General features: G+C 44.6%; 1 protein-coding gene and 2 long non-coding RNA genes across 3 annotated transcripts in view; 2 read left to right on the forward strand and 1 right to left on the reverse strand.

Moving 5' to 3' along the window:
• Window positions 1-27,910, reverse strand: part of LOC308626953 — a 786,846-nt gene that overhangs the window by 713,167 nt on the left and 45,769 nt on the right. The window lies entirely within an intron of this gene.
• On the forward strand, window positions 12,858-18,997 carry LOC308626840. Its single transcript, XR_014017312.1, has 3 exons — window positions 12,858-12,928; window positions 13,899-14,010; window positions 15,955-18,997. It is a non-coding gene; the product is annotated as an uncharacterized lncRNA (long non-coding RNA).
• ERVMER34-1 (endogenous retrovirus group MER34 member 1, envelope) lies at window positions 19,556-27,767 on the forward strand (the record flags this gene model as incomplete). Its single annotated transcript, XM_081239525.1, has 4 exons — window positions 19,556-19,560; window positions 21,459-21,701; window positions 22,012-22,149; window positions 25,781-27,767. 4 exons carry the CDS (start codon window positions 19,556-19,558, stop codon window positions 26,280-26,282), a joined length of 888 nt encoding a protein of 295 aa, XP_081095651.1. The 3' UTR covers window positions 26,283-27,767.

Consider the following 27,910-nt stretch of genomic DNA (forward strand, 5'->3'; position numbering starts at 1 on the left):
ATTTAATCTTAACTACCTCCTTAAAGGCCCTATTTCTAAATGCAGTCACATGTGGGGCTTAGGGCTTCAACATATGCCTTTGAGGTGGACACAGTTCAGTCCATAACACCACCTTAAAAAGTAAAACTCAATCCATGTCTTATAGAATAAGATAGAAAAACTTAATTATAAAAATTAAATAATAAAAATCTTAAATGATAATCCAGGAGATTCCACGTAATCTAGGGTCATGGATGTTTCTTAACCAAGTCAGGAATCTCATAAACTTTCATAAAATAAAAGTAGTAGACATATTGACTATATAAAAATTTTAAACTTCTCAAGGTAAAAGATATCTTAAAGTGTATCAGTCAGGGAACAGTGCAGGAAACACAACAACCTTAGGGTATTTCAAGAAGAGAGGCATTTAATATAGGGAATTAGTTGTTTACAAAAGTATTGAGAGGGCCAGGAGAACCAGTGAACGTAAGGTGGCTGCCACCATATGACTGATTTCAAGGGCACGTTAACAGAGTTACAATCCAGATGTCAGAAATTTGTTGCTGCTACCACTACTGCCTCCTCAACTGTCATGATCAGGAAGCTGGTGATCAGACAACAGAATGCAAAGTAAGGCCACAAATATTCATGTCTCTCCAACTTGCTTTCCAGCAAAAATAGCACTTCTATCTTCCAGACCTTGCATGAGTACATCTCATTGGTGCAACCTAATTCACATCACGTTCCTAGCTGCAAGGGAGTCTGTGAAATGTGTTTTTCTCTTTCCAGCCCCTGTGATCAGGAAGTATTTAGAAAGGGTTAGGAATTATGACTGTACATCAAATGACCTGACTATATTTAGGAAACAAACTCAATTTAAAAAGCAATACATTGAGGGTGGAAATTACTGTTGATAAAGACAAAGACTTAGAAGTTAATATATTATTAAGAGCTCTTCAAGATGGATAAGAAAAAGTTAAACAACCCAAAAGAAAAATGGCAAAGGATATGAATAGGCAATTCACACAAATGGCAAAGATAAAGAAAAAAAAATGCTTAGACTCATGTCCAAAATTAAGCAATACCAGGCTTCCCTGGTGGCGCAGTGGTTGAGAGTCCGCCTACTGATGCAGGGGACACGGGTTCGTGCCCCGGTCCGGGAAGATCCCACATGCCACAGAGCAGCTGGGCCCGTGAGCCATGCTGCTGAGCCTGCGCATCCTGGGACCGTGCTCCGCAACGGGAGAGGCCACAACAGTGAGAGGCCCGCGTACCGCAAAAAAAAAAAAAAAAATTAAGCAATACCAAGATATCACTAATACCCATCATACTGGCAAGAATTTTAAAGAGCAGTGACATATATTAATCATGGGATTTGGCAGGAGAGTATTTGAATAAGGCCAGGATTCATGTGAAGAAAAGAGGCACCACTCTAGCTGCTTTAATTAGAAAGAGGCACCACTCTAGCTGCTTTAATTAGAAACTTAATACCGGAAGTTATTATTGAAAGAGGTAGGACAGTTGGCTCTAAGCTGGACCTCCAGTAATGATTCCCAGACAACCCTGCTGAACTCACCACCAGAGGCACTGTTTTCTTTTTTCTTTCTTTTATGTGGAAGTGAATATAATGAGATAGCATTTCTGTAAAATAACAAGATTGTGTGTGCACATGTGCGCGTGCATGTGTCTGCATAAATGTGTATCTGATTATGTGAGCTTGAGGAAAAACGTGGAAGGATGGGTTACCAGCATAGGTGGAGGCACGGAAATGGGGTGGAGGGTTTGAAATGATATGAGTAAGAAGAGAAAGAAAGGGAATGAGGAAGGTGAGCTGTAAGGAATGGAAAAAAGAAAAAAGAGAGAAAAACACCAAAAACGTCCATTGTTTTCAGCATGGTTCATTCAAAGTCACCCTCTCAAAGCCTATAATTTACAAAGCTTGTGTCCAAACATTGACCTGTAAGAAGAAACCGTCATTCAGCCAAATATGGTATTGTGATTGATATGCATGACAGCAAACACTGAGCTAAATGATTTTTAAATTTTCCAGATGTTCTAGAATGGAATCTTTTCTATTCTGGAAAGCTATTTGGCAAAAGCCATAAAACTTTCATATCCAGTGACCCAGAAATTACACTTCTAGCGATCTAAGGGGAAATCCTAAGGAGATTTGGGTACAATTTTTGGTTTAAAGATGTTATTTTAGTATTAATTAAAAGCAAAAATAAAAGGGAAAAATGAACAATCTAAACTTTTAGCAAAAATTAATTTAATAGATCTATAGAATGGAACATCAAGCAACTACTAAAAGTCATATTTTAAAGTTTTAATAGCACAGGAAATTGCTCATGATATAACGTTAAGCGAATAATAAAACAAGACGTAAAATTATGTACTGCAATATTTCACTATTGTTCCACACACACAAACACAGAAGACCTTAAGGAGATACATCAAAATGTTAATGGTTAACTACCTATATTAAATGCCTCTCTTCTCGAAATACCCTAAGGTTGTTGTGTTTCCTGCACTGTTTCTCAATAGCTGCTGCTGTAGTCTTCCAAGATTCTTGAACCATGATTAGCTCTAGGAAGTAGATTAAAGATGATCATCACTTTCTATCTGTATATATTCTAAATTTTCTAGAATAAACAATTATTTGGGATGAAATGTTCTTCTTTTGCTCTGATATGAGGGCAAACTGGCTGGAAGATCAGCCACCCCAGTGATTCATAGACTGAAAACTCTATGAGGGTAGTTGTCTGCTTAACATTGTGTCCCCACTGCTTAAAACGTGGTAGTGGATGGATGGATGCACGCACGCATGGATGAAAGCATGGATGGATGCACGGATGAAGTTGGTTGTACTGACGGGCCAGGCAGTGGTTTCCTTCTTCAATACCCTATTCTTTCCTCCTGAAGCTTTAAGGCACAGTAGGACAATCAGAGATTGGAGGACCATTCTGCTGATTAAATTGTCACCAGGTGGACGTTCACTGTAAAATAGCTTGAACCGAGGAGGTCAGTGGAAGGTCCAGACCAGCAGTCTCGGTTCACAATAGTAAGCAAAGAATTGCAAACTACCATGTTAAGCTTAAGCACAAAGCAAAGTTTATTTAAGCATAGGTACACTCTGGGGGGTGGGGGTGGGGAGAGGGAGAGGGAGAAGGAGAGAGGCGGGGGGGCGCTGTTTCTGAGAGTGGGCTGCGCATGCTCTCACCCTTGAATCGCCAAGAAACGCCCACGGAGGGGGGGCAAAAACACATGTAGATTTTATTATAATTATGGTAGAATGAGTTTGGGTTTACTATAGGTTATACACCTGTCTGGGCATGTGCAGCCCAGGGAACTCCCCTTGTATTACTGTATCTTTATCAGGATAAGCTGCCCACCATACGATCATAGTTTCATCTGTTCTGGGTGCGATCAAGGGAGGGTCTCCAGATGGTTGGGTGTGTGACTAGATTTCTTCTTGTCTTTCTCGCCACTGTCATCACCTTGCTGCTAATGTCTGACTAACTACCTAACATTCCCATCTCAAGAGTATGGGACCCAATTCTTTGGGACATGGACGACAACCACTCTGGGTGTTTCCTGCTGGTAAGGGACAGAGTTTTGACTGGGTCCCTCCTCTTTGTCTCTTTCAGCAAGGAGGTGGTCTGGAGTGATGACCATCAAAGGGTCCCATGTAGATCTGGGTCTCAGGGCCAGGCTGAACCGGCTGGTAGCCACATCACAGAACCATTTGGAATCGAACAGCTTGTAGGCGTTCCGAAATGAGTCAAACAAGTAGGTTAATGATACAAGGGCCTAACAACAAAACAAAGACTATCAGGACTAGTGGTCCCAACAATGGCAAAACCCCTGTCCATATCTGGGTATCCATAGAGGAGAGGAGGGAAGAAAGCCAGCTAGGGCCTTGTCCTGCTCTCTCTTTCAGATCCTCTATTAGCTTGATGTTTCTTTTTAAAACCTGAAGGTTTTCTTCAACTTGGTCAGAGGTATTAATATAGAAGCAGCGTGTTTCATTTAGCAGGGAAGAGACTCCTCGGCCTTGGCTGTCATAATATCAAGGGCCCTCCTATTTTGTAAAACCTCCTCAGCCAGAGAATCTAGGGCTGATTTTTGTTTCTCAATGGTTGCTACTGTAGCCTTCCAAGATTCTTGAACCATGATGGTAAGATTGAGAATACTCTTCTCTCAATACCTCTTAAGAGGGGTATACTTGCAAACCCAAAAAACTCCTCTAAAGTCACTGTGGATCACTCAGGCCGATCAAGAATTGGGTTATCTGGAAGCAACCTAAGTGTCCATCAACAGATGAATGGACAAAGAAGATGTGGCACATATATACAATGGAATATTACTCAGCCATAAAAAGGAATGAAATTGAGTTATTTGTAGTGAAGTGGATGGACCTAGAGACTGTCATACAGAGTGAGGTAAGTCAGAAAGAGAAAAACAAATACCATATATTTGGAATCTTAAAAAAAATAAAGAAAAGAAAATGGTCAGAAGAACCTAGGGGCAAGACAGGAATAAAGATGCAGACCTACTAGAGAATGGACTTGAGGATATGGGGAGGGGGAAGGGTAAGCTGGGACAAAGTCAGAGAGTGGCATGGACACATATATGCTATCAAATGTAAAATAGATAGCTAGTGGGAAGCAGCCGCATAGCACAGGGAGATCAGCTCAGTGCTTTGTGACCACCTAGAGGGGTGGGATAGGGAGGGTGGGAGGGAGGGAGATGCAAGAGGGAAGAGATATGGGGACATATGTATATGTATAACTGATTCACTTTGTTATAAAGCAGAAACTGACACATCATTGTAAAGCAATTATATTCTAATAAAGATGTTTAAAAAAAAAAGAATTAGGTTATCATGAGTATGTCCTCCCCAATCAGTAGTTCATTTTTGTCTCTTGGACAGGTTTTAAGGCTTCTTTGAGGAATGACCCAAGGTTGGGAACATCTCTTGAGGAAGCTAAATCCTTTGTAGTCACAATGGTTGCCTCTGGGACAGCAGCAATGATTGTGCAGGTGCTCCTCCAAAGTGTGGGAAGATCTAGATATACTCCAGTACCACATTGGAATGAAAATCCGGTGCCCCTCAAGTATATCCCTGTCATGGTCCCCAGAGCCAGGCCTTGACCTGTTGGGAGTTTTCCTCTGGAAAAAGTCTGGGGCCCATGGCCTAGGATTATATTCGGAAGATCAAACCCCAAGGAAGTAATCATCTATACACAGAGGGGAGAATCTGGGTTCTGACTTATTATGAGTGTGATGGGGTGATTGGCATAAATTTCTGAATATTAATTGGATTTCATTATATTTTGGAGGAGGATTTTGTAGGACGGTTAAGTTAAGTAGGTGTCTGGTGGTCATGCCAATTCCTACATAATTTGTTCCCAGGGCTGAGCTGTTTATGGGGATATGGTCCTCACTAATATACTTCTTCGTTGCATTTTTCCTTGAGTTTCCCCAATACAAAGTGAAATTACCTTTGTATGCTTTGTATTCATCTTCTTCTGACCAGGAATCCCACCCCAGGCTAGTCTGATTAAAGTTGAGGGTACAGTTTCAAAAGGAGTCGTTTAACCAGCCCAAGATGTGTCCCCATCACTCCAGGTTCTGGAAACAAAGTTGTATCTTTCCTAGAAGCTTGGAGGCTGTACCTACGTGGACAACTAGGCCTAAGGCAAAAGAGTCAGGGTCTACTTGCCTTTGGCCCCCATATAAAAGGTAATCCATCCCATAATATTGACCAAGTAAGTTATACAGCTGTTCGATGGAGGTAGGGAGGGCCAATAGGTAGAGTTCCTCTAGGTTTTGGGTTCCTTTGGGGCATATCCAACAGTCAGTTTTATTGGTTAATTTTGCATCTTGATTTACAGTGGGTGTCAGTGGATGGTGAGAATATGAAGAAATAAAGGGAAAGGGGGAAAGTCCAATAACTTCAAGGAGAGATGTCATATTAGGGAAATAAGAGGCAGCATGTGAATTCATTTTGTGATGATATGCAGAATAGAATGAGAGCATGCACAATGAGAAAAGTCAGGAGATACAGTAGGCCTATTACTTCTGCCAGCTGTGGGAATGGTGGGTTTATGAATTTAGAATGTACTTATCTTGCGGTTTTCATTTGAACAGGAGTTGGAGGTCCTCCAAAGGCTCACAGGTGTACTTAGCTGGGGAGATGTCCTTGGACTCGGTGGCTGTCCAGGGCTTTACCTGGGAATGGTGAATCCAACTGGCAATCCCTGGTACCTTAACAACTGTAGGAGGAGAGCAAGACTGATAGGTTCCCTTCCAGGTCAGCTGAAGTTGAGAATCAGGGGAGCCATCCTTCCAAGTTTTGATGACCACTTGTGTTTCTGGAGAGTAAAGGCAAGGAGCAGACTCTGGGGAAGGAAACCTTTTTATCCTGTAGTCCTGGAGGGCTTGTTGGAACTGTACAAGGGAGGTAACATAAGACGTAATGGCAGAGGTGTCAGAGTCCATAAGTAGGTCCCCTCGTAAGAAAGGCCTACCATACAGCATTTCATAAGGGCTAAGGTTATGTAAGGCCTTTGGGGCTGTTCTGGTCCTTAAAAGAGCAATAGGGAGGGCTTCCCTGGTGGTGGCGCAGTGGTTGAGAGTCCACCTGCCGATGCAGGGGACACGGGTTCGTGCCCCGGTCCGGGAGGATCCCACATGCCGTGGAGCGGCTGGGCCCGTGAGCCATGGCCGCTGAGCCTGCGCGTCCGGAGCCTGTGCTCTGCAACGGGAGAGGCCACAACAGTGAGAGGCCCGCGTACCGCAAAAAAAAAAAAAAAAAAAAAAAAAACCCAAAAAAACAAACGAACAAAAAAAAGAGCAATAGGGAGGGCTTCCTTCCAACTGAGGGAGGTCTCTTGGGTTATTTTTCTTAAGGCTTTTTTTTTTTTTTTTTTTTGGCCATGCCATGCGGCATGTGGGATTTTTAGTTCCTCGACCAGGGATCAAACTCTTGCCCCCTGCACTGGAAGCGCAGAGTCTTAACCACTGGACTGCCAGGGAAGTCCCTTAAGGTATTTTTAAAATGTTGGTTGGCTCTTTCTACCTTTCCTGAGGATTCAGGTCTCCAGGAAGAATGAAGGTGGTACTCAATATCTAGAGCCTTGGATATCTGCTGAGTAATTCGGGAAACAAAGGCAGGTCCGTTATCACTCTGAAGAGACGATGGAAGGCCAAACCTAGGGATGATTTCAGTTAAAAGCTACTGGACTACCTCCTAAGTTTTTTCTGTCCTGGTAGGGAAAGCTTCCACCCAGCCGGTAAAGGTGTCCACAAGCACCAAAATGTACTTATATCCTCGGAAGGGAGGAACCATTGTAAAGTCCATTTGCCAGTCTTCCCCTGGATATGTTCCGTGTCTCTGAGTGGGAAGGGACAAAGATGGTGGCTTACTTCCCTGAGGATTGTTAGTCAGACAAGCAGGGCATGATGAGGTTACCTTATTAAATACATAGTAAAGTCCCTTCCCAGAGAAGATAGAAAAAACAATCTGGTATAAGACATCTCTCCCTAGGTGACAAGCCTCATGCAAAGATTTAATAATTTTCCATTGGATCCATTGGGGCAGGTGAGTTAAGTTTTCTCTCCGGTACCATCCGTCTGGGTCAAGGTGGTACCCATGATTTATGGTCCATTTGATCTCCTCAGGCAGGTAAGACGGGGAAGGGAGAGAACTAAGGGAAGGAACTAAGGTGCCCTCTATCACAAAGGGATGAAGGGCTGCCTGTCGGGCAGCCTGATTGGCTAGCCGATTTCCTTTTGTTATTTCATCGTCACCCTTCTGGTGACTTCAGCAATGAATCACTGCTTCCTGGGAAGGCTTGAGGACTGCCTTCAAGAGGGAGAGAATTTGAGGTCCATACTTAATCGGGCTGCTTCAGGTTGTCAGGTAGCCACGTTCCTTCCAGATAGCAGCATGAGCATGCAGAACCAAAAAAGCGTATTTAGAGTCAGTATATACATTAAGGGCCTTATTTTCAGCTAGGGTTAAGGCTCGAGTTAAAGCAATTATTTCTGCTAATTGGGCTGAGGTCCCTGGGGGAAGAGTCCGGGCCTCAATAACCTGTGTCAAGGAGACCACCGCATACCTGCCCTTCTATATCCTTCAGAAACAAAACTACTTCCATCAGTGAACCAAACTTCCTCAGGGTTTTGTAGTGGAGTATCGGTTAGATCAGGTCGGGGCAACAAGGAATGAAATATTATACTTTCACATTGATGAACTGGTAGACCTTCCTCAGGGAAGAAGAGCGGTGTAGCTGGATTTAAAGAGGAGCAGACCGTGACACGTAGGTCTGGATTCTCCAACAGTAATGCCCGACGTTTGAGGATCCTGCTATCTGTGAGCCAGAAATGGCCTTTCCCTTCCAAGAGAGAGGTAACCTGATGGGAGGTATATACTGTCAGGGGTTGCCCCAACATAAGCTTGGAGGCTTCTTCCTTCAATAAGGCCAAAGCAGCAACTACCCTAAGACAGCTGGGCCATCCAGTGACCACCGGGTCCAGTCTCTTTGACAGATATCCTACAGGTCTCTGGACAGGGAGAAGTTCCTGAGTTAAGACTCCTAAAGCCATCCTTTGTTTTCCTGCCACAAATAGTTGAAAAGGCCTATCAGTTCTTGGGATTTCCAAGGCTGGGGCCTGAGACAGTAATGTCTTTAGCTGCTGGAAAGCTCGGGTTTGGTTAGGGCCCCAGAGCAGAGGTTCAGAGTCAGATTTTCTTTTCAGGGCCTCATAAAGAGGTTGTGCTTTTAGTCCATAATTAGGAATCCATAATCTGCGATACCCATGAGGCCTAAAAAGGCTCAGAGCTGTTTTTGGGTAGTTGGCTCTGGCAAATCTAAAATCCCTTGTATTCTCTCAGGGGAGATCCTGCTTTGCCCTGGGGAGGGGATTACTCCCAGATATTTGACTTCCTGCTGTGCCAATTGGACCTTGGACTTAAGAGACTTTATAGTCTCATTTGGCCAAAAAATTAAGTGTCTGGGTAGCATGAGTTAAGGCTCTCTCGTGGTCTGGGGAGCAAATAAGGTCATCCACATACTAGATGATAGTCCCTTCTTCCAGGCGTAGATCTTGGAGGTCCTAGGCCAGGGCCTGGCCAAAAAGGTGAGGGCTGTCTTGGAACCCTTGGGGTAGGACTGTCCAGGTGAGTTGTCGTTCTCTATTCCCTTCCCCACTTCACTCAAAGGCAAAGAGGTAGTAGGACCGCGTGTCCAGAGGTGTGGAAACGAAGGCCTCCTTCAGGTCTAACACAATGAACCAGGAGGCTGTGCCTGGGATGGTGCCCAACAAGTTGTACAGACTGGGGACTACTGGATGGAGTGGGACAACTGCCTCATTGAGAGCTCTTCAGTCTTGGACCAGTCTGTATTCTCGGTTTGGCTTCTTAACAGGTAAGATAGGGGTGTTGCAGGGAGAACTGTAAGGAATAAGTAGCCCATGTTGTAAAAATTTGGATATCAGATGCTGCAGTCCCCTTGGGGCTTCTGGGCGAATCGGATATTGTTTCTGACTGGGGAAAGAGTTTGGGTCCTTTAAGGTGATAAGCACTGGGGAGGCGGTTATAGCTCCCCCTGGCATTCCATCGGCCCAGACCTGGGGGCCTACTGGCAACTCAGCTAAGGTTGGTGTGCCAGTCCTCAGAGGGGGCTGTGTCTCTAAGACTAAGAACGGCAGGGGTGTTACTGCAGTGGTTCCCCCAAGTAGCAGTCTGGTTCCCAGCTTGTTCATGATGCCCCTACCTAACAGTGGGAGGGGGCATTCAGGTATGACCAGGAAGAAGAGAATGTATATCCTTCCCAGTTAACAATACGAAGGAAGAGTGAAAGGCCTAGTAGTAAGTTTACCGAGACTCCTGTAACCAGACAGGAGTCGGAGGAGAAGGGTCCAGAGAAGGAAACTAGGACAGAGTAGGCAGCCCCCGTATCCAGTAAGAAAGATATGGTCCTACCTGCCACATCCAGGTTTGCCCTTGGCTCCAGTCCAGTAATACTGACATTAAACAGGGGGGCCATCTGGAGTGGAGGGCCCCCGTCAATCTAGGGCCATCCAAGGGGCTGCCCCTGGCCCCTTGGCCTTTTAGCCCAGGGGCAGTTGGTTCCCCAATGGCCACTTCTTTGGCATCTTGGACAGGGTATCTTAGGAGGCTTGTCCTTGTTGGGGCATACCCTCGCCCAGCGGCCAGGCTTTTTGCAGACCCGGCACCGGTGTTGGCTTCCGTTGGGACGGGTCCGGGCTTCTCCAGATGAGGTTTGCCCCTGTAGGGCTGCCAATAATTGGGCCTGCCTATTTTTTCTCTTTTCCCTCTCCCGAGCCTTGACCTCCTTCTCCTGGTCCCAATTATACAAGGTAGTGGTGGCTGTAGCTAGGAATTCATCTAGATTAACACTGGGCTCCTGCGTAAGCTTTCGAAGCTTCCTCCTGATGTCTGGTGCAGACTGGGTAAGGAACCTATCCTTTAAAATGATTTTTCCGTCGAGGGAGTCCAGGTCTAGGTTGCTATATTTAATTATGGCCTCCTTGAGCCTTTCCAGGAAGGCTGTAGGGTTTTCATTGGGTTCCTGGCTGACGGCAGAAAACTTTGAGGAATTAATGGGTTTCCTTCTGCTTGTTTTGAGTCCAGCTTTTATACAGATTGTAAAATGTACCTTTTCCCATTGTCCATTGGGGTTATTGTAATCCCAGTGAGGGTCCTTATGGGGAATGGTGGTTTCCTCCACAGGATATTTTGAGCTGGATAAATGGAGGCTGTCCACGAAGTTGCAGGGCTTCTTTAGGACCTTTTCTTTCTCAGTATCTGATAGAGTTTGCTCTGAGATTATCATGACATCCTTCCAGGCTAAGTCAAAAGCCGAAGTTGTCAATGTAGTGGTCAGGATCATCAGAAAATTTACCTAGTTTCTGTCTGATGTGCTTTAACTCTAGAAGAGTAAAAGTCTTCTGAATGAGTTGGGGTCCAAATTCACCCGTTGTCTCCACCAAAGGGCAAATTCTAGGGGGAGGCCTTGTGGGAGTCAGATCTCCCAGGTAAGGCGTTAAGGGGGCTGTCGGTGGCAAAGGGGGATATAGATGGAGAATGGGGTGGGTTTAGTGCTATCCCCAGGTTTAAAGATTTTCTCCCTTTGGCTCTTATCTGGTTCAGGTTCCCTTTTAGCATGGCCCCGCTCAGATGGATCCTCTTGAGGAGAGGATGGGGGCTGTTTCATCAGGACCAGCACAGCAGAGTCAATTTTACAAGTCTTGCAGAGTTCTTCCTTACCGCTAAGAGCGAAAAAGCCTTGAACATAGGGACATCGCTCCATTTTCCTTGCCGTTGCAGAACAGATCTAGTTGAAGGATGGTATTAAAGTTAATGCTATCATGTAAGGACCACTCTTCTTGGCTCCCCAGCTTATACTGGGGCCAATCAATGTTGCAGAAAAAGACCATTCTCTTTTTCTTTAGGGTGTCAGGGTCAGAGGCCGACCAGCTCTTGAGGATGCAGCCTAAAGGAGGCTCAGGCGGCAGGAGGCCAGAGGTTTGGTTACCCATCTGGAAAGAGAGAGAATACACAACACTGAGGTCAGGGGAGTCTCAGCGTCCTGGTATCCCCGACCGCCTGCAGGAGAGGCCGTCCCCTCCTCCTGGTATCAGTGGAGGGCCCTGGTCATAGCCCTCCAGGACTACTGTCTGTCCCCTCTGGCCCAAAGGCCAGATCTTTGTGTCACAAACAGAGATCCCCCTGCCTTACTGGCAGTGAGGACACGCAACATTCAGGGAGAGGAACAGACCGTGTGCCAATGGTTGTGTCACCTACAGAGATTCTCTCACCTGGATGAGCAGTTGGTTTTTAGGTAGAGGGAATACACTGCACTGAGGCTGTGTCACCAATAGAGATTCTCTCTCCTTAATGAGCCGTTTGTTTGTACTCTCTGGCTCCTGAATCTCATAATAGCATGGCTATTCCTTCTTTCCCATTGCCAGTGGGCCAAGGCTCCTATGCAGGTGATCAGGACCGTAAAGGCAAGTCCCTGGAGATTCCTGACAGGCTGGCAATCGGCAAGGTCTGGTAAGTGATGGAAACTGTTCTGGGTGGCTGAGGGGAGGAAGAGTTGGTTTTCCTTAGGGACCATGTAAAACAGATGTTTGAGACGACAAGGAAAAGAATGAGGGGATCCCAAATTAGAGCGGTCTGGCCAAAAAGTGGTGTATGGAACTGCTGGAAGTCCTCACAAATATAACAGATTGGGTGTTCAGGGCGGCCATCAGCCTGACCTATCCACAGAAGAAAGCTCCTTCGAGTCTCAGGACAGGAAAAAAGGGCCCCGAAATGAAAGTGGGAAAAAGACCTCCCAGAGTCCCACTGTTGATCTCGGTTCCAGTCAGTGACAGAAAAAATGATTAGGAGGTCTAGTAAGCTGAGCCGGAGAGAGGTGTGAAGCCTTCTTTATAGCCGTAATTTAAGGAAGCTGATCAGGGAGGTCGGTTTGACAGGAGAGGTGTAAACACTTAACAGAATCAGAAGGTGGCAATTCGTCCACCGTTGCTGCCGGCAGTGGTGAAGGACGCAAGCGAGAGGCTGGGAAGGAGAGTTGTGAGTAGAAAATAAAACAGCATTAGGGCCATTTCACGTTAGCAGCGACAGAGTAGTCCCTTCTCAGGTGAATGAGGCAAGGAGCAGAGGCATGTAAGACAGGCTGGGCAACTGTCATGCAAATGAACGAAAGCCTGGGAAGGTGCAAGGAATCCGGCAAGCGCAATTCTACCTTTAGCGAATGAGAAATCAGGGAAGCCGTAAAGCAGGCTGCGGGAAGCTGCAAAGCAGGCGCGGGGAAGCCGCAAAGTAGGCGTCGCAAACATACCTCTGATCAGAAAGCCGTGGGAGCTACTAGGCAGCGGCCCAAACGTACCGTTGCGGATTCGACTCACGGTAAGAGCAGTGTCACGGGGTGGACGTACGTTATAACAAAATAGCTTGAACCGAGGAGGTCAACGGAAGGCCCGGACCAGCAGTCTCGGTTCACGATAGTAAGCAAAGAATTGCAAACTACCCCGTTAAGCTTAAGCACAAAGCAAAGTTTATTTAAGCATAGGTACACTCTGGTGGGGGGGGGGGAGAGAGAAGAAGGGAGGAGGGGGAGGGGGAGGAGGGAGAGGGGGAGAGAGAGTGAGTAGGCTGTTTCTGAGAGCGGGCTGTTTCAGCGAAGTGAAGCAAGGCCAAAGCAAATTTTATCGACCCAAAGGTACACTCTCAGAGGGAGAGAGGGCGGGCTGTTTCTGCGAATGGAAAGCAGCATTCCTATACACGCTTAAGGGTGCTTTTAAGGAGCATTTTGCAGGGAGGCGGGGGTGAGTGACAGGGGATCATTATTTGATTGACAGTCCCGAGCTATGTAACAAGTTTACTGCTGCGCATGCTCTCACCCTTGAATCGCTAAGAAACGCCCACGGGGTGGGGGGGGGCGGCAAAACCACATGTAGATTTTTTTATAATTATGGTATAATGAGTTTGGGTTTACTATAGGTTATACGCCTGTCTGGTCTGGGCATGCGCAGCCGGGGGAACTCCCATTGTGTTACTGTGCCCCTCTATTACCAGGATAAGCTGCCCACCACACGACCATAGTTTTACCCGTCTGGGTGGTGCCAAGGCAGAGTCCCCAGATGGCTGGGTGTGTGACTTAATTTCGTCTTGGTTTTCTCACCACTGTAACCTCCTTGCTGCTAATGTCTAACTACCTAACAAAAGTACTACTTCCACCTAGGTATATCAGGTTATAAATTAAGCAGAGGATAATATTTGTAAGAGAGAGCCAGATATAACCAGAACTCATCGATGCTTGTGTTAATACAACATATGGAATAGTTGTAGTTATGTGTGTGAATAAATTGGTCCTCAGGTTCTCTACCAGGTTTCATCCATAACCTTTGATGAATCCTCTCTGGCATCTTCAGCATCCACGGCAACAATGAAACACATAAGCCAGTATCATACCATGAAGAGCTGGCAAGGTAGGGCATTTGGGGCATTTAGTACACTTAAAATTCATACCATATCCTTTAAGATATCAGTTAAAATTTTGTGAAATGACTGTTTTGCTCAAGATCAACATATCTACCATTTTGAGCATGTACTTATATATTAGGCACCTTAACTATGTAATTGCTAATATGTTAGCAGTGTTAATCCGAACAGCAATATTATCTCCATTTAATTTATGAGGAAGCTGAGAAGATGTAATTTGCTTGAAGGCACACAGCTAGCAAATAACAGAGCCAGGATTCAAAGCTGAGCCTGTCCAGCTCCAAAACTCAGTCAGACTCACATCCTTATACACTCCCACTCCAACTGTACTAAAGCAAGTGTCCCCCCCATACCCCCACCAACCTTTTTTTTTTCTTTTCCATTTTGATACATTCATTTGCAGTCTGTTAAACTGGCTTTTTATGTAGACTTTGTTTGTTAATGGATGTTAATACTTCTGTTCTAGAACTAGGTTTCCCTCCAGGGGGCCCAGGAACATTTCAAAGCCACATTGAGCAGTAACAAATATTTTCCTTAACAAATTTCTCACCTAGTCATAAAGTGATTGTGGATGTTGCCAGTGTATATTTGTGTTTACATCCTGACTGTAAGCATTAGGGCAGGAAAACATCAAAGTTTTGTGGGTGACAAAGAATCACCTCTGATCTTCACTTCAAAGACAACCAAACAAACAAAAAAAGCCCTTCCCATCAACACCTTTGGGATTAATGTCAATTAAGCTTTCTCAACTTGTCTATACAAGTATGCACGTTATAATGAATGAAGCTTGTTAAGAAACCATAAACCTCCTCTAAAATGGCAGTAAAATACCTACAGCACACACATAATTTTTCCTGATGTATTATAAGAATTTTAGTAAATGAACCCTTTTTATGCCTTAGCCCTGATTCTCTAACCCCAATTTTAAAAAAGTGCCAATAAGGCCCATCAAAAAGAGGGATGAGTGCTGTTTCTAAGCCCCCAAATCTAAACTGACATTTTCTGTAACGTCTGCAGAACTTTCCTTCCTCTGCTGGGCCCACATCTAACTATTCCTCTTCGTCTGAGCACAAACTCAGCTTCACAAAGCCTTTTGTTCTGGATCTGGGACTTATTCAAAATTCTCAAGTCTCAAGTCAGAATGGCCATCATCAAAAAATCTACAAACAATAAATGCTGGAGAGGGTGTGGAGAAAAGGGAATCCTCCTACACTATTGGTAGGAATGTAAATTGGTATAGCCACTATGGAGAACAGTATGGAGGCTCCTTAAAAAACTAAAAATACAGCTACCATATGATCCAGCAATACCACTCCTGGGTATATATCCAGAGAAAATCATGGTTCAAAAGGATACATGCACCCCAATGTTCACTGCAGCACTGTTTACAATAGCCAAGACATGGAAGCAACCTAAATGTCCATTGACAGAGGAATTGATAAAGAAGATATGGTACATATATACAATGGAATACTACTCAGCCATTAAAAAGAATGAAATAATGCCATTTGCAGCAACATAGATGGACCTGGAGATTATCATACTAAATGAAGCAAGTCAGAGAAAGACAAAGATCATATGATATTGCTTATATGTGGAATCTAAAAAAAAAGTATACAAATGAACTTATTTACAAAATAGAAGCAGACTTAGAGAACCAACTTATGGTTACTTATGGTTACCGGGGTGGGGAGGGAATAGTGGGGGGGTATAGTTAGGGAGCATGGAACTGACATGTACACACTGCTATTTTTAAAACAGATAGCCAACAAGGACCTACTATAAAAAAAATAGAAATTTAAAAATTAAAAAAAAAATTCTCAAGCCTACCTCCACCTCCATCTCTTCTGGGACATGGCAACCTGAGGAAGGAGGCTCTGCTCCTGGAACTCTTCTGGGGCTGGTTTTGTGTCTCATTTCTGTCTCCACAGTGCCCGGTGCTACCTCGACCGCATCACTTACTGTCTGACCGTCATCCATGAACTCTTGGAGAACCAGGACTATGTTTGGATCATCTTTGTATCCCAGGCACGTAGCCCGGTGCTCAACACAGCTGGTGCTCAGTTAGTGCCTGTTGCCCAATTAAGTGCATGAATGGAAGTGAGCCCACCCTTCACCCATGAGGCTGAAAATGAGAGTCCCCAGGAGTCTGGGGAAGGAGAAGGAGAACCCCTAGCGGTATATGTCATCTGGAGCAAGGACAGGCAGTTGGAGGATGTGATGTAGAAATGTCAGAGGGAGGCAGAGGAAGTACACTTAGTAAGTAGAAAGGGGCTCATCAGGTACAGGCTGAGTTGAGGTAGATGATGAATGACAGCCGTTACTGGGCACAGGCTAGAGCTTCAGGCCCCAGAGGGCTGATATCATTTTCCTTGTAATCAGTGTCCATGATAGATGCTATCCTTTTTAACTCTTCCCATCCAGAAGTGTTTGGCTGGGATTCTATATTTCTGTATTATATATTTATGTGAGGTCTATGCTAATGCGGTCGTTCCCTCCTTTGTGTGATAAATACTTAAAAGCTTCCTCAGTTGTGTACACTCATGACCTTCGTGATGGGTCTGCCCAAAAAGGAGCTTGGTAAGACCCCCAGGCTGGATCAGATTACCTGTAAGTAATCTATTATTGAATATGATTAAGGGCATTATGAAATACCTTAAAATGGTTTTTAAACATTTCAATTAAAATGCCCTGAATTTAATAATTCATTCAGTCAACAAATATGTGTTGAGCTTCAAGTGTGTGTTAGCTACTATGTTAGATCTAAGGAGATGGCCTCGTACAGCCCACAGTCTTAGTTAAAATTAAAGTAGGAAAAGTATATGTAAAAACGTTGTACTTTTCCTGTTCCCTCTATACTTCTACAGCCACTGCCATGAAGAATATGAAAGAATGTGAACACAAGCAAAAGACAGAATATCCATTATTTTACATGTCATCTGGATTCTGGCATCTATAAAATGGGTGATTTCTCCTCTGAGTTTCTGAAATAAGACTTGATATGGGAGAATTTTATGAATATGGATTCATTTTCTTCATTATGTGAAATTCATCCCAGAGTCCAGATAACAAACATTAATAATAGCATGGCCAGAAGCACAAAGCAAATATGTTACATGGACTCAGTTGCAGTAAACAGAATTCACACCAGCAACTGCAGCTCAGCTGGTCTCAGAGCCCCCGAGGTAGGGAGAGGCCGCCCCTTCCTGCTCTGCTCCTTCTTCAAACTCATCCAGGAGAGAAGCCCTTCCTTCCCTGAGGAAGAGGAAGCAAGGGAGCAGAGACAGACAAGCATGTTATTCTACTAGAAATACCTCCACCTGGAACCTATAGGCATAGGGAATTAAGCGCTTCCCACTAACCAGCTATGTATTTTGAAATAGTTGATTTCATTCCTTATGATTCTGACCTAGATTCTGTCTTTCAAAAGCAAGTATATCACAATGTGTATCTGACCTAATTGCTGAAATAAGGACTGCGTTCTCCTACAGTGATGTAGACCAGTAACCATTGCCTAGGATGGAAAAGATATTCTCTGACTAGTCAGAGCTCTGCAAAAGCACCACGTTTAAGAATTTTTCTTCTTCATGTACCATCAATCCCAGGCCTGCGGCATCAGTATTGGGATTGATGAAAAGATCTCAGAGTGATCAACAATCATTCTAAAGCACATTATCACAAACTTCTCAACTGGCTTGACATGTAAACACGTGGACCATATCCTGACACGCCAACTTACTTTTGGCATGTTTTTTTTCCAGCAAGCTAGCCTCATTCAACATGGCTTTAATAATGTATTTCAGTCTTACTAATCTTACTGAAAATAACAGTTTTGAAAAAACAAATAGACCTCAATTTATAAGGCAACCCTTTCACTTCCTTCCTACTGTTTTGATTATCACTTGAAAGATTTATCTTATTCTCCTTTTGTTTAAATTTGGATACTGGAATTTTAAAGAGCAGCTGATAAAGTACATATTCCAGACTTTAAAGTTTTAGCCTAATATTAACTCGTCAGAAAAAAAAATCCAGCAGATTTTCACTTTTCATGAAAATATAGCAATAAAAAGGCATCTGCAGTTACAAAACAGGTCAAGGTCATTTGTGGCTCTCATTAATCCTGCCCCTCCTGTGAAAAAGGCTAAAAGCATTGCCTACGTTTTGCAGATGGAGAAAAAGTAGCAGGTTCCATCTTGCTCTGGGTATAATAGCAAAGCCTGTGGTAGAGCCAGAAATAGAAGCTGGAGGGATTTGTGTTCCTTTTCTGATGTAGAACAGGACTCATCTGAAGCAGTCTCATTAAATTGTGCTACTGAAGAAGCAGGTCTAGCTCTTCACTCCATTTTCTTTAATAGAATTAAATAGTCCATTTTTTGCTGTACTTTCAATTGGATACCTTATGCTAATTAGTTTAACTGGCCAAATATAATTTATATACTATTTTCATAGAGTACATTGGATGCTAAGCATAATGGATGTTGACTAAAAATATATATTCACAACCTAAAAGTTGAGAGTTATGTATTATTTGGTGGAAATTTTTAGGACTTCAAGCCCGGGAGGTAGCATCTCAAGTAACCCTGAGAGAACTGCTCCAAGGAGGCGAGGTAAGGGCCAGGACCTATAGGAGTTTTGCAACAAAGGGCAGGTAGTCTGAATGTCAAAAGATTATTGTAAATGAAAGAAAACCAGATATCTCAAGTTAAGGAATTTAGCGCTTTTCTATGCATAGGAAGATGCAAGAGTCTGGGGCTCATTGAAATCATTCCTTTGATATGCACCTCAGCTCTCCAGGCCGGTATCCAGTGTTTTCACATTGGTGTTTTCTCAGGACTCACCATAGGGAGTGGCTGCAGTCTGATGGCTGCTAGATGGCAGGTATTCTTTTCCTTCCTGAGTTCCCTCGGGGCTCACCAGGTTACCTTCGGCTGCGGCTGCAATCGCTGATGACTGTGACATCCTTTGTTTACTGACATGGCAGGCAATAATCCATTTCTCATGGATAACATGTAATTATTTTAAAGAGCGCTTTTTTTTTTAAGAAAAAGCAATATTTAAAATCCAGTATAATCAAATACTGTAGGACAGGAAGTACCATTGTTCAGGTTCGTCTGGTCAACATGCAACTTCTAATATGGCTATCAACATAATTCTAGATTTTCTCAGAGTTCTAATTGAAATTTCACAATCACTTTTAGGGAAAAGCACCTTCAAAGTTACAGAAATTGAGAATTCCATGCTGCCATCCTCTGTCCACCATTTGGCCATTGCAGCTATGATTTCAGTTTCCTTCCCTAAGGTTATGTTTGTGTACACGTGTTGGGGAGGAACCTGACCCACTGTTTGGATGTGCTCACAATTCCTAATATGTTTACCAGCCACCTAAACTATTAGAGTGGCAGGAGAACAGCTCTCAAAAAATATTAGCAATATGTGGGTCCTCTGGTACAAAATGAGAAATTGTGTACCCAGTAGGTGGCTGAAAGGAGTAAATAAGCTAATCTGTGTAGAGCAGTTTAAGGAGTTAAGAGCATGTAGTAAGTGGGTGATAAAGGTTAGCTCTTATGGTCTTCAACATGCTGGCCTGAACACATGCCAGCCTTGCAAACATCAACTTTCCTGACCTGCATGTATACAACACATTATTAATGAGCATTATTTATGGGCAGTTTTATGGTCTACAAGTTCTGGCAGCCACCAGCATCTCCAGATAACCCCGCCCTCCACACCCCAGTCCCCTACCCCCAAGCCCAGTTTGTATCATGCCTATCCTGCATCTCTCTCCATCCCCATCCCTTGGCTTTTTGTGCAGAAGTCACAGCAGCCTTCGTACATTCCCATGAATGCACTGAGCTCCTTCCTGGAGCCCACACTGCACATGCTCTTCCCTCTATGTGGAACTAAACCCCAGGCTCCTCTGCTTTGCCTTATAAACTCATCTTCAATTTTCTGCTTAATCACCCCTTCCTCAACCTCACAGCTGAGTCTTTGACCTCCATCTTAGCTCTTAAGTGGTAATTTCACGTTTTAAACATGTGATTCTTTATTAATATGTTTTACCCACTAGACTAAAAGTTCCACATGGGCAAGGTCCATGATTTGTTCTGTTTTTTTTTTTTTTCTTTTTCTTACTATCTATGTACCTCTAGGTCTACCACAGGGCTTGGCATATGGTAGTTCTCAATACATATGAGTTCTATAAATGAATAAACACAGCCCAACAGGAGGCAATTCCTTCCAAGGACTGAGCATTTCTCTCTTTCCACTTTATTTCACAATCACTGTTCCCCTCAGCCCTGGCTTTACTCAGCTGTACTGTGAAAACAAACATGTTTTGGAAGGTAAAAATAGCTTGGGGAAAACAAAATGTAATTTAATTTAAAAGGGAGAGGGAGGAAAAGAGACATCAATGAAATAAACAGAGTTATAAATGGGGCAGTGAATCAGCATAAGCAAAGGGCAGTGTGAACAGTGGTTACACCCATTTTTTGAGCCAGACTGAAGAGCAAAAGAGAGAGAAATTTGAAGAGGCAGGAGATAAAAAATAAATAGCCTGGGAGGGCTGAGGAAGCTAATAGGACTGGAGCCCAGACCAGAGCAGTGGGATTGGTGCTGCTCTGGGGGAAGGGTTCCCCCCAGCTGGCAGAACACTGGGGAGGATAAAGCAGGCTGCAGGCCTATTCAGGGCTGGGAGAGGAGACCTGGGAATCTGAAGGGTTTGAAGACCACTATCCCATCCCCATGACAGTTAGCCTCCTTCCCGAGCATCCTCTCACTAGTGACTGCCACCAGGACTGTGGACCATGTGTCCCGTAGCCCAGGGCCATTGTCCTTGTCCATCTTCGTCCCCTGTGCAATATGGATCCAAATAGGACCCTACTCGGGATCTCTGGTAAACAGCCTTCCATCATATTTAGTCATTTCTACAGTGAAATATATTTTCCAAAGCAGCACAGTAACGCTAGTCATGACAAGTTTTGCTTCTTTGTTTCTTAGTGCCATAAGGGGCGTTTGTTCACAGCAAAGACTACTGTCTCTATCTTTAGTGTCCCAAGTTGTAATAAAATACTTAGGTTTTTCTCCTTATCACTTATTACCCTACATTTTATTTTTACATCTTGATTCTGTTTTTGTTCTCCACTAGAATGTCAAAGGCCTTTGTTTCGCCTTTTTAAAGACTAGAAGGGTGCATGGCACATAGTAGGCACTCAAACTGTGGCATAGGAACGAGCAGCTCAGCATTCTAGGGGGTTGTGTGACCGGGAGCCCTGGACCAGGCGCTAACCTGAAGAGAAGATACAGGAGAAGGCCTCGCTAGGAGAGATCTTGTGGAAGGAACGTTGGCCTGGGAGAACCAGATGCACGAGGGCTAAGGCCTGGGGAAGCGCCAGATAAATCCGGTTTCCGCGTGCGGACTGCCTGAGGCTCCAAAAAGCACGCTCGGCGCACAGTCAGCTAGCTCTCCCGCCGCCGCCGAAGTCGAAAGGCCGGGGCCCCCGCCCCTCTCGGCCCGAAACTTCCCTGGGATTGGTTGCCTACCCCACTGCCCTCCTCCCGTCCCGCCCCCTCCCCAACCGTCGCGGGGGTTGGCTGCCCGCCCCGCAGCCCTCCTCCAGGTCCCGCCCCACCTGCTGGGCCTCCGCGGGTTGTGGGTCTCTTTGTGCCACGGAGTTGGGCGGTGAGTGTTACGGTAGTCTGCGGTCTCTTGGCCTCTTGCGGCGGGGAGGGTTCCCGGCCGGTCCGCGGGCCCGGGTGGGGCTGGGCTCGCCTCGCGTCCCCTCGAGCTTTGCCCCTCCGGAGCTCCGCTGCTCCCGGCGGCCGGAACACAGGAGTAGAGCAGCCCTCGGCGGTCCGGGGAGGGGTGGAAGGGAGGGACGGCAGTGCCCGTCCCGGGGCCGCGCGAGGCACAGACACTGCGCTCAACCTCCCGGAGGCTTCCCGGCCTGCTGGCCCGCGCGTGGTAACAAGTTTGCGCTTTGCTTCCCCAGGGCGCAGCCGCGGCTACTTTGCAGCAGGTTCGGGCCAGGCCCAGCCTGCGGCGGCAACAGCGGGTCTCGGACCGACCGTGAGCCTGGGGAGTTTGTCTCCAACGACTGCGGGTGCAGCGGCCTGAGTTCTAAGCGCAGGTATGTTCCTGTCTTTGAGTGAAATGAAATGACCTGGGCTCGAGCACGTGGTCAGTTACAACTGGAGGATTCCCAAGCACGTGTTTCCGGCTCTCCTTTAACAAAGGAAACAGACGTTCGCAAGCAGAACAGCTGCTTCTAGTGGGTTTTCAGACTCGGTTAAAGAAACTGCTGAGGTCCACGGACACTGACGAGAGGAACGCAGGAAATCGTAGAGAACCCTGTGAAAAACCCAAATCGCCCTTTCCTGTGCCCTTTTAAGGTTGACGCAGTGCCTTAAGAGTCTAACACATAAGGGTAAAGAAAGTCTCCATAAAACCCAGGGAAGAGATTGTAGAACTCCTCTTTGGATCCTGTCTGGAGTCACAGCTGAACCAGAAGAAAAGTTCCTTTCATTGTGAGCACCTTTGTGATATTTTTACACAGCTCAGAGCAGAAGTGATGGATTCAAACTTAACCTTAGCATTGATAGTACAAGTGTTGGTATTTGTCATTGAAGGCCGGGACAACGCACTAGAATGATATAAAGACTATAAATTGAGAAGAGCATCTAAATGCACCAGTTGACAAAGGTCATAAAACTTCCAGAGTCACACTTCACTGGGTAGAAACAATAGTTACCTCCTCCTGTCATGAAATATCTCAGGGTATGCAAAAACTCACCCCAAATGCTTTGACTCAGTTTTGTCCATCCTTCTCCCAAAGATGAACAATTATGCAAATCTTTATGGGCAGTTGGCTCTTTCCACTAATGGATTACCAACTTTGCTGTCCCCGCCAAACCTTTATATGCCTTCCTCCCAGATATACCACAGAATCCTTTACTGAAGCATTGAAATTCACATTGTCCATCTCCTAGCCCTCAGATTATTCAGTTTTGACAAACCTTTCCACCTATATTGCCATGAAAAGAGTGGGATAGATGCAGGTATTCCAGGACAACCTTTTCCCTTTCACATACACCCCACAGAATATTTCTCATGTCAGTTGGACCCTATGGCATCAGACATCTCCTGTGCCTAAGTACATTAACTTGGCTGCCACCTTGATTCAGAAGCCAGTAGCCTTACACAAGTTTCCCCTTTTCACCTTTTTGTTCCCATGCTGTATCAGTTCTTACAAGTCCATAAAACATAAGACGTCTCTTCTCAATGAAAGACCACCTATGAACAGGCCTGTTAAATACCCCTCCATCATCTTGTACCTCTAATACTCTTAAACCCCTCATGATAAAGAGCCATTCCACATGGTTACCTTACAACCATCGAGATGATTTCTAAACCACAAGAAGACCTCTTGGACATGTCCTTTAGCAAACCAGACATGCTCTTCTATGTTATGGCTCTTGTAAACAAAATTTTCAGGGAAGCTGACTATGCCACAGCAAACACTTGCTGCATGCTGCCCACTAGAAAATCAGCCCAAGCTACAAAACTCATAGCTCTTCCTAGGGCTGATACATTGGCAAAAGGGAAGGCTACAAACATTTACACCGACTAGATAAGCCTTTAGAGTCTGTCAGGCTGTTAGCACACTTTGGCAGTTCCACAGATTCTTGACCTCTGCAGGTACTGGTACTTCCTACAAATTATTTCCCAGTGTACCACCTATAAATCTTACCAAGTTTCTGGAGGTAACCAACGTAGCTCAGGGGGTCCTCCAAGACCCACACTGTCCTTTATGGCACTCCAGTTGGACTTTATAGACTTACCTCCAGCCCTAGGCTCTTTTCACTGTTTAGTTATTGTCTGCATGTTTAGTGGATGGTCTGTGCTAGCCAACTAGACATACTGATGCCACAACAGTTGTAACAAACTAATAACTTAGATTATTCCTTGTTTTGGCATTTCTTTATGAACTGAATCTGACGAAGGAACTTTTTTTTTTAATTTTTAAATTTTTCATACAATTTTTAAAGGTTACAGTCCATTTACAGTTGTTGCAAAATATTGGCTGTATTCCCTGTGTTGTGTAGTACATCCTTGTAGCCTGCAAACCCAATAGTTTGTACCCTCCAGTCCTCCACCCCTATATTGCCTCCCCCCGCCTCCACTGGTAACCATTAGTTTGTCCAAGGAACTCACTTTACAGCAGAAACAAATCACTTGTTCACAAAGACTCAGAGAGGATATTCGTTAACATTTCATACTCCCTACGATCCCTTATCCTCAGGGGAAGGAAGACCTTAAAATGTAGACATAAAAAAGAATGCCGGGGGAAAATAAATTTATCTAGAAACTAGACTTACATGGCTAGAAGCATTATCCCTGGCCCTTATACAGATCCAGGATACTCCAAAGGGACCCCTCTTGAAATAGTTTTTAGTCACCCCAGTGCCAGCTGGCATCTCTAAACCTTCCATTCCTGGATTGGGTGAGCAACATGGGGACTTGAGTGAACAATTCATTACTCTGACTAGTTATATACAAGAACGTCTATACTTGGTGCATCTCATCAACAGGTGAAAAAAAGCATGGTCCTCACTGACAGGCCTTGCCATCCCTTTCTTCCAGGAGATGAGTATACATCAACATTTTTAGAAGAAAACGTACATTGTCACCTTGCTGAGAGAGGCCTTAGGAAGTCCTGCTAACCATCTACCCTGTCATCAGAATAAAAGTCCTCCTGGATTCACATGAGATACCAAGCTAGATCCATATCATCACCCCCCAGGACAATTAGAAGGCCATCCCTATGTGTGACCTCAAATTGAGGATTTCAAGAGCTTACTCAGGCTCCAGAAGCAGACGACACCACCAAGATCTCTGATCAAGAATTTTGTCTCCATTTATCTTCCCTTGCAACCTCTGCCTGACCTGCAAAATTCTCTGACATAGAAATTTAAACAAAACCCTTCCTCTTTCAGTTACAGAAGGACTGACTGGAGGTTGCTTGTCTAAACCTATCCTCTGTTCCCCCACTACGGGCTCCCTTTCAGACTATGTCTTGCTTCAGCGAATTCTTACTGCTTTTTCAACAGTTTTAGCATGACCACAACACCCATTCACACCAATCTTTCAGACCCTGGCCACCTTAACTAATCAGTCTAATTGCTGATTATGTCAGCGTCTAAATAACGCACCAGAACCTGAACTAGGTTTTGTCCCTGCCAGTGCAAGCACCTGGTGGACCCATTCTGGACAGTGGAAGTAAGGAAGGCACTCTGCTTCCTCCTATGGCAGAGTTACTTGGCATTGGGGAACCCCCATGGAGGCTTGAGGTCTGTCCTTCACTCAGGTGAGGGTATTGGAGGGAAAATTTTCTCTTTGCATTGAAAATAAAAACGGCACTGGACCCTTCCTAGGTAACATACCAAAACAATACTGTAATCAAACACTGGTTTGACTCCACAGATGACACCTTCAAATCCTCCAAAGATGTTATAAATGAGTTCCAGACTGATTATTATAATGATACAAATGTTTGCTTAGTCACTGGACAGTATTCCTGGTCTGCGGGCCACACAAATAGGACCTGGAACAGCTCAGCTGTTCCCCTGGTTGGTCTGCTTGATACCCCAGGCCACAAATGGGTCGACCAAAATTCTGGAATGACCTTTCTCGGTAGCTGCCAAAACCAGACTGAAGGTCTCCTCTTACCAGATATTTCGTAGCCTGTTTTGCTCTTACAGCCTGACAGAGGCACATGGGAAATGGAGATATACAGATGCCAACATAACTAACGACAAAGGCCACCATGGACACCGAACTCCAACCTGGTGGGTCACAGGTTCCACTCTGACCTTGTTTGTGAACACCTCTGGTCTGTTTATTTTATGTGGCAATAAGATATATAAAGGGTTCCCACCTAAATGGTCAGGGCGATGTGGACTTGGCTACCTGGCACCTTCCCTCACTAGTTATCCCACTTTAAATGCTAGCTGGATTACAAACCTGGGCTCCTTCAGGCATAAAGTAGCACCAAGTAGACGCATCCAACTAGACATGGTAGGCAAGCCACTCATGTATCGCAATACTGATTCAGTAAGGACCCTTTTTCCAAGCTTGAAAACTTCTGATTTAGAAGAAGCAATTCTGAACATTTCCAAAGTCATGGAACAAGGATTCACTGGCACCCCGCAGACCTTGAAAGCACATCCGTCAGGGGTTAGCAGTTTCGCCTCTGTGCTCTGAAACCGCCATCTCCTGGCTACACGGGCTGCCCAACAGGGAACACAGTGTGCCATCATTGGCAGACAGTGCTGCTTGTATGTAAATAAATCAAAAGTACAGGATAGTTTGAACCATATAAAAGAACGGGTTGACATCCTACATAAAATGAGTGAAGCACCGTTGATTAATTGGACTGACCTCGAGAATAAGAGACTGGTTCAGTGAAAAATGGGGCTCTGTGTTGGGATTTGCTCTTTTATGCGTATTCATCCTCGTTATCTATGTTTTTGTTCGCAGATCTCTTAACCTCCCGACTTCTAATCCATGTCTCCCCATAGCAATCTCCCCAGCTCCTTGCCTATGAAACTTCATGATAGGTTATAACAGGGAAATGAAGGGACTCACCTCACCAAAATGGCATAATGACTATTGAAACTGAGACCATCTGAACAAACAGCAGCTGCTGGGAAAAAGAAAAAAGAAAAACACCAAAAATACAGAAAATTTTCTCTGAACTTCCCTTTGATAAGTAAAGCAGGTCTTTCTAAGTATTCAGCTGCTGTAAGCCCTCTCTGGCATCAGGACCTGCCAAGGAACTGTGTAAATACATCCTGGGAGAACCTTCCATACTTTCCCACTGAGGCCTTAATACCTTTCCCCACCCCACCCCCATCCTATTAAGCTGGTATATAAATCCTTACTCCTTACAGCATGCTCTTGCCTACATGTATAATAATCTTGGCTTCTATTAATCTGTCTGTTAATTCACAGGCCCCCAGTACTTCAACCTAAGTTGGTAAAGAAAAGGTTTTCATCCCAGTAACACTTTTTAGACTTTTCTGGATCCACCAGAGAATGTGTTCAAATACATAAGGGAATTTGGAAACCTTGATTTTGTTGGAAGGTGAAAGAATCCAGTGTACATGTACACAGGCTCTGTGGAAATCCTTTTAAATTTGTCTCAAACTGTGTGTTTAATAACTGACTGAAAACTTTCTATTTCCCTTAGGGAGAAAGCTGTAGACCATTTAATCTGGGATGATCTGCTGTACTCTCCTGATTACCCGTGAGCATTTAATCTACGGTCTAAAGGGTGTTTGTCTGGTATGAGTTGTAGCTGTCTTACAATTATGGGCAGCAGCAGCGAGGGGGGCTGTAGGGACCAAGTGGAGGTAGCATTTATCGTATTGCACGTGTCACTCCATTGCTCCTGTCCTTATATTATTCCGTTTAATTCTCACACAGTGTTCTTCCCGTTTTACAGATGAATAAATTGGAAGGGTAGATAACTTGCTCAAGATTATACCATTACTGGGACTTCCTGGTGGTCCAGTGGTTAATACTCCACACTCCCAATGCAGGGGGCATGGGTTCAATCCCTGGCTGGGGAACTGAGATCCCACGTGCCATGCAGCGCAGCCAAAAAAAAAAAAAAAAAGACTATACCATTACTGAAAATAAGAGCAAGATGCAGAACTGGTATCTAGTGTGCAACCTTTCATAGAGCAGAGGAAAGAAGAAAAAATACACAGTCATTCCTCGGAGATATTGCGGGTTTGGTTTCAGACCACTGCAATAAAGGGAGTCGCACAAATATTTTGGTTTCCCTGTGCAAATAAAAGTTATGTTTACACGATACTGTAGTTTAT

This window comes from Mesoplodon bidens (genome assembly GCF_964165515.1).
Source record: "Mesoplodon bidens genome assembly, chromosome: 1".
NCBI lineage: Eukaryota > Metazoa > Chordata > Mammalia > Artiodactyla > Ziphiidae > Mesoplodon > Mesoplodon bidens.